Source organism: Myotis brandtii, unplaced genomic scaffold, assembly GCF_000412655.1.
Source record: "Myotis brandtii unplaced genomic scaffold, ASM41265v1 scaffold314, whole genome shotgun sequence".
In the NCBI taxonomy this organism is placed as follows: domain Eukaryota; kingdom Metazoa; phylum Chordata; class Mammalia; order Chiroptera; family Vespertilionidae; genus Myotis; species Myotis brandtii.
This window is the reverse complement of record NW_005362033.1, coordinates 2,109,864-2,119,037: the sequence shown is the minus strand read 5'-3', so window position 1 is coordinate 2,119,037 and position 9,174 is coordinate 2,109,864. Positions and strand designations below refer to the sequence as shown.

Genomic DNA, 9,174 nt, shown 5'->3' with positions numbered 1-9,174 from the left:
GCATGAAGCAAGCCCGCAAGTACCCAGTGGAGTGCACCCCCAAGACCCAGCGAGGGGGAAAGACGAGGCCAGCACCTCCACCTCCGTGCCTGCAGACCACAGCAGTGTCCTGAAGGCCGCCTCCAGTCCCTCTCCGGCCATCGGGACAGTGGCCTTGTCAACTGCAGGCCAAACTGGGCTTCGGGCAGGGCCTGGCTCCACAGCCTGCCCGACCCTCCTGTGCCACGGGATGGATAAAGATGGGGGAAGGCGAAGTACACAGCCAGAGACCGCATCATGATACAAATGATAAATTATATTTATACAGTAAATACGTATCAATAGTGACACAAGTTCAAAACCAGCTACCGGCCCCCGGGGCTGAGGAAACGGGGTGACCCCACCCGGAGCCTTAGGAGGGAGCGAGGGCCTGTGTGCAGCTCGTGAGCAGTGGCTGGCAGTGGCAGGATCAGTGCAGGCGTCCGGGTGGCCTGGGGCCGTACTGCAGGGGCATCAACGTGCTGGGGGCACCTGGGGAAGCACCTGCCCCAGTCCACTGCCTCTCCCCTCCCCAGGCCCAGCCTGAAGCCCCAGGAGCCTCTGGGAGCAGCCCTGTGAGTAGGAAGCAGGAAACGCAAGGGGCCCAGAGGCAGTCGGCGCGGCCTGCATGCCTCCTACAGCCAGGCAGGGCCCAGGCCCCTGCTCAGAGGGCCCACGGTGGCCTGCTGCCCTGGGGCCAGGGCTAGGGCACCCACAGTGGAATGTGAGGAGAAGGCCCCTTCCCTAGGGAAAGGCCGATCTTTTCTGGGCCTTAGTTTATGACCTAATACTTTTTATAGTGGTGGCTGGGCAAGGGGCAGGAGGGGAGAGGAGATAATACACGGGCGTGTTTGTTAAATATCTATCCTGGGTGAGGATCACTGTTTTCTTCTCCAAAATAAGAGATGATGGATTTTAAGTCTGTGCTGTGTGTCTGGAGTTAGCAGAGTCAGGGCCAGCCCTGGTCCCTCGCCCGCCCCGTCTCAGCCACAAGCTCCGGGGAGCCACTGCCCCCAACCAACGGCCATCTCTGCCTCCCCCCTCCCCCCGTCTTCACCTGAGCGAGTATCAGACAGGAGATCACAGACAAGTGGTCCCAGATGTCTCTTCCATCTCACATTCCCATTGGGAGCGGAAGTCCCGCTAACATGCACGCCCTCAGTTACAAAAAGGAATCAGCTGATAAACACTGGGAGTCAAATTCAAACTTGAGATTTTTTCTTTAACTTTCTTGATGCTGGTGTATCAGTAAGAAAAATAGTTCTTTCTTAGCATCTAGCCAAAAAGGCTGAAAGTTAATCAGTTTGGTAATTCACCAAAAAAGGGAATTAAAGGAAAAGGCAACTGGAGGCTAGAGTTTTTTGTTGTTTAGTGTTTTTTTAAATAAACATCTTTTAAGTGTAATCAAACTCTCAAATTTTTTTTCTATAAAGAATTTACTTTAGTTTTCCATAAGGCATTTTTTTTGTCTCTTCCTATTTAAATTTTCTTATAGAGTTAAAACCATAAATAAGAGAATTTAAACTACTAACATAACATGTGCCAATATCTTAATTCAGTCAGACTCGGTAAATTCTATCAAAACTAGACAGTTAAATAAGAACCACGTTATAAAAATATTAGCCAAAAAAGACTGTTAGATAATTCTGCAAACTCAAATATGAAACTGTACTAAACAAAACATGTGCAAACATACACAAGCCTCGAGCCGCGTGGAGGGTTATGCTCAGGTTAGTTTAAAGCTCGCTCTAGTGGCCTGCACGTGAGTCGTCCCAGGTGGTGTTTACTTTGAACTCACACACGAGTCAAAGAAAAAGATGCACAACCACTTCCCCTAAAGGTCCGTGTCTCATGGAGCCAGCATTTCCTTCCAACCACACCTGGGCCGGCAGGGCTGGGGGCGAAGGGCAAAGACAAGGCGGCCGTCCCAGGTCCTGGGCGAGGCTGTGTCCCCGAGACCCTCAGGCTGAGGCTAACGGCAAGGGCAACACTGAGGACTGCTGCCCCCTGACCAGGCCCCGCAGAGCCGGGCGGCCCCCAAGAGTCAGGACCCTGCACTTGGGAGGTGAGGGTGCCCAGGCTGGGTCAGGGTGAGCAGGCGCCAGAAGGTGATCTGAGGCTCAGCACGCCGCCTGCTCACGCCTGAGGACGGGGCTGTACAGACGACCTTTGGCACCGACCCCCGGCCCTGACACGGCCCCGCAGTGAGTCTCGGCTGGCGTCCTGGGCACAGGCGCGCGGGCATTTGCTCTGGGTGGGCCCCAGGCCTGGGCACTAGAGAAGGAAAGGGTTGGTTGTGCCAGTAGCCTGAGCTGCCGTTGGGGGGGTGCCCACGCTGCCCACCATGTTCATTGTGGCAGGGCCCAATGGCGCTGGGTGTGAGGCTGTGGAGGTCATGGAGGCCACAGCCATGGGCTCCACACTTGGGCCAGGCCCGAAGGACACGCTGGTCCCCAGCACGGGGCTCCCCCGCAGCTGGTTCAGCGTCAGCGGCTGGGGCTGGTTCACCTGGAATGGGTTGACAGGGCCCGAAGCCGCAGCTGCACCTGGAGAGAGCAGGAGGGACAGTGGTGGTCAGAACAGCATCTGCCCTCAGGGCTGGTGCGCCCCGGTTCCTGCTGGGCCGCAGAGCCCCTGGCAGCCCCGCTGGCACACGGAGACACGTCTGCTTACAGAACGCTGGAGAGAGCAGGAGGGACAGTGGTGGTCAGAACAGCGTCCGCCCTCAAGGCCAGGGGCTGGTGCGCCCCAGTTCCTGCTGGGCTGCAGAGCCCCTGGCAGCCCCGCTGGCACACGGAGACATGTCTGCTTACAGAACACATCTCCACTGTTTGCATGAGGAGACCAAGGCTCTGACTTGGAGAGGCCAAGAGACTTGTCCAAGGTCACAAACCTAAAGGAGGCAGAGCCAGGAATGTGCCAGGCTGGAGGGCCCAGCTCCTTGGTAGGGCTGGCCCAGGATTCCCTCAGCAGCCAACCGCTGGCACTGCCCTGTGACAACGGGTGCCTGGGAGGGAGAAGAGCAAAGGGGGAGGCGGGAGCCACAGCGTGTGGCTTGAGAGTGGCAGCCCCCACGCTGTGCCCTTCTCCAAAGGCTCTGAGAAGTCCTGCAGTCAAGAGCCTGGCGCAGCTCTGTCTTTCCCGGCATTTCCAGACTTTACTTCACATCGGAAAGCCTCTTCCTCTTTAGTAAACACATCTGTTGATATTCTGCCCCAAGCGCAGGAGCTGCCGGCACTGCGTCTCCAGTGCAGCCCAGCTCCTACTCACAAAGGCTCCCACACACTGGGGCGGGCAGGCTTGGGAGGGCGCCCCTGACATCCCTGCATCAGCCCCCCCTCTAGTCACCCCAGGAGGTGGGCTCTGCAGATCACCCTTGAGAGATGACCAAACTGAGACTCCAGAGCAGGACAGGGACTTGCTTGAGGCTCAGCTTAGAAGGGTTAGAGCCAGACCCCACCAATGACAACAGCCCAAGCCCCTGTGCGGCCTGCAACACGGCCTGGATGTCGGTCCAGCAGGGCCTTGGCTGCAGCCTCTGAGATAGACCTGTTTGCAGACAGCACAGCTCTTCCCCACCCCCACGAGCCCCGCCCTGAAAGCCTAGGAGACGTTAATGCCACAGCTGCCAGGGGGACTCCGGGGCCGCTGGGCTCTCTGGGCAGGGGTGGCAGGAGCCCTTCTGGGGTAGGGACAGGGTTCGTGTTGCTTTGGAAATTGGGTTCTGATCTAGCTCCAGGGAGCAAAGGGCCCTGGAGTCACCTCCTGGGGGTAACTGCCTCCTCACTGTCTCAGGACGCAGGGTGGCAGGACCAAGGCTCCCCAACGGGCTCTCTGGGCAGGGGTGGCAGGAGCCCTTCTGGGGTAGGGACAGGGTTCGTGTTGCTTTGGAAATTGGGTTCTGATCTAGCTCCAGGGAGCAAAGGGCCCTGGAGTCACCTCCTGGGGGTAACTGCCTCCTCACTGTCTCAGGACGCAGGGTGGCAGGACCAGGGCTCCCCACACCCCCCCGAGCCCCCAACCCCTGCCCCTAAGTCCTGGGTCCTTCTCTAAAGGCTCCCATCAGGGGCCATGGTCCAGCCTTCAGATCCCTTCACCACGGGGCAGGGCAGGGGCTGAACCCCTTGAACGTGACCAGTTCTTGCCCTTGGGGAGCCCAAGGCCCGCCGGGAAATCTGGGGAGTGCTGTCTGGGATGGTCTGAGGGACAGATGTGCCTTCCATGGAGGCGGACAGGGCGTCCGCATGAGGAGTGTCAGCAGCAGGAGGCTGAGGGCCTGAGCACTTGGGAGGGGCGGGGGCACTAAAGCAAGGGGGGGCTTCCCTGTACCCCAGGGAGGTGGAGGGTGGAGCGCAGGTCTTTAAACAGGCCCCGCCCCCCCCTCAGGGAGAATGAATGGAGGGGCGCGAGGGCCGTGTTCCCAGCCCCAGGGAAGGCAGAACCCACAGCAGGGGTGAAGTGAGGGTCCCTGGGTCCCTGAGGATGGCCCAGCTAAGGGCCAGTGACACTGCACTTGACGGGACATGGGCCGCAAACTGCACTCCCACCCGTAGCACCACCGGGCGGGTGCTCGCTGGGGGCTCACCCTGGCTGGGCACAGGTCAGGGGCAGCTGCTGCTCAGTGGTCTCCACTGGAAGAAAGGAGGGGCTGTTTCACTCCCCCTCAGCCCCGAGGTGGGAGGCGAGGACAGGCCTCGCACCAGCCCCTTCTCAGGAGGAGCCGCCAGCTGCGGGAGTGCTGGGAAGCCGCTTACCTGGTGCCAGGAAAGGGTTGAGGGACTGGGCCGGCGGGGCTGGCCTGGTCACCAGGGAGTCCAGGTTCACCAGGGCCGCGTTGGGGCCCAGGAAGGACTCTGGGGTTTTCCGGGCGCTGCTGGGCTTGCTCGCGGTCACAGTCAGGGGCTGAGACTCAAAGGGGTCAGGGCTTGTAGTTCCACTTTTTTGGGATGGCAGAGAGGCCACCGCCTCAGCTACAAGACAACGACAGACACAGGCGTGGTGAGCCGGAGGGAGGTCCTGCGGCTCCTGCACCCACGCTGCAGCCGCCCGGGACGTCCCAGCCACGCAGACGTGCCCGGACCCACAACTCCCCGTGGGGCTGCGGGGGTGGGATGCTCATTGCAGGTTGTTTCCAACAGCCCCGAGCTGGAGGCAGCCACAGGGCAGGTGAGGGCCTGCCTCCCGGTCACCAGCCCACGTGCAGGGACAGAGCCCAGAGGAGGAGAGAGCCCTCCTGGCAGCCAATGAGAGGCGGGCACTAACAGTCTACAGCTCAGTCCTTCAAGCTCCGTAAGATGCTATTCTGGGCTGGTGGCGAGGCAGGGCAATTTGTTTTTGTAATGTTTTCGTTTTCTACTAGTAAATTTTCTACAATGAGCATGAATTTCTTGACAGCTAGAAGGGAGCAAATTATTTTTAAAAACCCAGCCAACAGAGGGTGTGTGGAGACAGGCTGTGGGCATGTGCTGCTGGGCCAAGATGCAAGGTGGCGATGTGGTGCAGGGCGCTGTGCCCATCCCAGAAGCCGGTCAGGAAGTAATGCGCTGTGGGCACGCGGCACACGCTCACCGCAGCATTATTTCCCTCCGCAGAACCAATCAACCTAGTGTCCTCCCAAAAGTAAAGATTAAAGACATTACTGCTGAGCGGGACAGAGATACTACCTGGATGAGAAACCTTTTCTTAAGGATTTTAATGTTATGAGGACTTGTTCTCAATCCATTATTCCATAAAATGGGGGTGGGAGGCGGGGTTCAACTCCGACAGTGTGAGCCGAACTGTATTTAAGAGCTCAAAACTTACTGGAAGGAAACAGTGGCTGAGGGCGGGAAAAATCAAAGATGATTTTCATTTTCTCCCCATAAGCTTTTCCAAATTTCCTCCGACAGGAACATGCCTGGGACGGGCTCTGCAAGTCCACGGAGGCCCCGCCACCAGCCGGGCTGCCCTCACGGAGCGCGGCCGGAAGGACAGTTCGGTTGCACTCTGGCCTGCACCAGAGACTCATGGAGCCCGTGGCTTTCTGAATGCAGCAAAAGAAAGACCCCACGAAGCGGCACATTCTACGTCGCCTCTGACCCCTGAGCTGAGGGCCGGGCTGCTCGTACCTTAGACCAGGCCAGCCAGGCCTATGGCTGCAGCAGGGGAGAGGCAGAAAGGTGGAGGGAGGAGTGGAGAATAGGGAGAAGCTGAGGGAGGAGAGAGAGAAGAGAAGTTGCTGTGTGACGAGGTGCGGCCCTGACATGGAGAGGCTGTGGCCGCCCAGCTCCACCCCGAGGTACACGGAGAGTGCATCCAGGCCTCCTCCTCCTGCTCCTTCCTGGCCACTCTGCACCTCATCTGACCCCTCCCAGCCAAGGGCACCCAGGGAAGAGCTGGGCCTGCAGACTTAACGGTGGGTCTCCTGGTGGGGGCTCTGACGGGCGAGCAGGAGCGCGACCTGGGGGGTGGCGTGGGGCATGCCCAAAGCCGGCCGTCTGGAAAAGCTGGCACCCTCGGGGAGTGGGATGCTGGGAGGATGAAGGTGAATGGAAACCATGGCTTAGACCTGAAGGTGGGGGTCCCACTCTGGCCTGGGGGGGGCCGGGCAGTCATGAGCCTTAGGGGGAGGTGACCCAGAGAGGAGACATGGGCCCAGGACGAGGAGCAGGTGAAAGGACACTCAGCGTAGGACTGTCCACTGTGAGGTGTGATCCTTGTGATTACACACTTCTGGCTCCAAGATCAAAACGCACAGGAAGTGCGTGAAGGTGCTGGGCTTTGAACGTCGGTTATTATTTCTCCAGTAACTGGGCCGGTCAAGTGCGCAGAACTTTCTGGAACCACCCACCTTTACATACCTGTGTTTTTTGACGTTCGGAGGTTGTCAAATTCAGAAAAGTCATCTTTAATTGTCCCATTCAAATTACTGAAGAGATCGAAGGCCCCTGAGTGGACACAAGGCCAGCGATTGAGCACCTCGTGGCTCTCCACGTCCCACGTCCCTTCTGTGGGACGCTGAGAGCAAGGGGGCCGCTCGGTTCAGGGTCACTGGGGGGCTGGAACTGAACGTGGCCTCCCGGGCATAGAGTGGGGTGTTCGCCTGCCTGCTCCTCCCACCATCCCCCTGAAACTGAGGAGGGGCTGACGGTGGTGAAGATACAGTGGAGCTGGGGCACGGCCTGCAGGAAGTGCCTGGAGTGTTGGAGGGCAGCCGGCCTGGGCCGCGGCTCCCTCTGGAGGAGGTTTGGTGCCAGAGGCCTGTGAGCCCGCAGAGTGGGTGTGGCTGGGGGCGGGGACAGAGGCTGCCAAACGGAGAGGCCCCATGCCCAGGAGGTAGGGGGGGGAGAGTGGCGTGGGCCCAAGGGGCTCCTGGGACCCAGGAGGAAGGAGGGCTGGCTCACCAGAGGCGGCCGCAGGCTTGGCGGCAGAGGCTGCTGCCCAGGCGTCCGCTGCCCTCTCGGCACCATGGGCAGGCTGCTGCGGGGCTGCCCAGGAATCTGAGCTCGTGGAGCTGGAGTGTGTGCTGGCTCCGGGGGGAACGCCCCATGGGTCCACAGAGGAAGCTGGCTTGGCACCTGTAGAAAGGCGGGTAGGGCTTGGAGATGCCCTTGGAAAGTCCTGGGCAGCTGGGGTGAGACGGCCATGTGAGCCACACTAGGGTCTGTGCCCCGGTCAGGAGAGGCAGACGCCCAAAGGGCGCTATCCCACACCAGCAACGCCAGACAGAGCCAAAGCCAGGGCTGGGAGAGCCCTGCAAGGCCCGGCCCAGCACAGCCCCCGGGAAGGGACCACAGAGGAACAGCCGAGAACCTGCTGCACTCCGGGCCACAGAGGCCTCCTGGCTAAGGCAAGCCCACCTCCCTGGAGCGCACAGGCCTCGGACCGGGCTCTGCCTGTAGCGCCCATCCCACCTGCTTCGAGTGGTCTCTGCCTTTGAAGGAGGGAGACTGCCCCATGAGAGCAGCACAGAGGGTAGCGACGCCTGTGCACGGCTCCAGCCTCAGCAAGGAGACCCTGTTCAACTGTGAGTGACAACCCGTGAGTGGCCACCCCCCTGGGATTTTGAAGGACAGGACAGAAAACACCTGAGCAAACTAAGTAAGGGTCGATCCTGTTGCATGAGTCTCCATTGTGGGTACACGTGTACCTGTATACACAAATTCAGGTACATGTAGACACGTGCACACACATATTTGGGTACATGTAGATATGTGCACATACATGTGGGTACATGTAAACACGCATGTATACATGTACACACAGGATACATGTGGGTACTAGTACATGTGTAGACACATTTGAACATGTGTAGGTAAGTGTGTGCACGTGTAGGGGTACATGTAGATACATGTGTACACACATTTGGGTGCATGTAGATGTGCATGTGCATACACATTCAGGTACATGTGCACACTCATATTCAGGTACGTGTAGACACACATGCACACACATTGGGTACATGTAGATATGCGTACATACACATTCAGGTACATGTAGCTACATGTGTACACACACATTCAGGTACATGTAGATACATGTATACACACATTTTGGCACATGAACATACACATGTACACCACATACACATGCATCTCCTTTCCTCCAGTGGAGCATCACAGGAATGTTTAAAAACCACTGCTGCTTTTCAGGGACCAGAAAGTGCCTCCCCCAGTGGCACTTTCACCCCCATCAGCAAGGAGACAGTCCTTGTGACAGGCTGTGTTCACTCCGTGTTTTATTGGGGAGTCATCTGTGTGAGGTGTGGCCGAGTGTGTTCATTTTCACTGCTGTGTCTGTCACTCTAGAAAAGGCCACAATGGGCAGTCTGGAGGGCACTGGTCTGGCCTAGCTACTGCACTGCTTTGTCCATGTTCCACCCTAGGTGCCCGTGTGCACTGTCCCCGTCACCGGGCAATGCCAGCTGCCACTCCCACTGCTCTCCTCTCCTAGAAAGACCGGCCGTCGCAGCCACCATCCCCTTCCTTTTTTTAAAAAAAATATATTTTATTGATTTTTTACAGAGAGGAAGGAAGAGAGATAGAGAGTTAGAAACATCGATCAGCTGCATCCTGCACATCTCCTACTGGGGATGTGCCCGCAACCCAGGTACATGCCCTTGACCGGAATCGAACCCGGGACCCTTCAGTCCGCAGGCCGACGCTCTATCCACTGAGC

General features: G+C 58.4%; 1 protein-coding gene across 2 annotated transcripts in view; it reads right to left on the bottom strand.

Annotated features, from left to right (window-relative positions):
- Nucleotides 1–274: 274 nt before the first annotated feature.
- The window catches only part of EPN2 (epsin 2), a 69,787-nt gene continuing 60,887 nt past the window's right edge, over nucleotides 275–9,174 (bottom strand). For both annotated transcript variants that reach the window (XM_005870181.2, XM_005870184.2), the window contains 4 exons: nucleotides 7,401–7,574; nucleotides 6,858–6,944; nucleotides 4,773–4,988; nucleotides 275–2,564 (listed from right to left, as the gene is read on the bottom strand). In XM_005870181.2, the coding sequence (XP_005870243.1) occupies nucleotides 2,293–2,564; nucleotides 4,773–4,988; nucleotides 6,858–6,944; nucleotides 7,401–7,574 (749 nt within the window). In that variant the 3' untranslated portion in view covers nucleotides 275–2,292. The remainder of the gene's footprint in view (nucleotides 2,565–4,772; nucleotides 4,989–6,857; nucleotides 6,945–7,400; nucleotides 7,575–9,174) is intronic.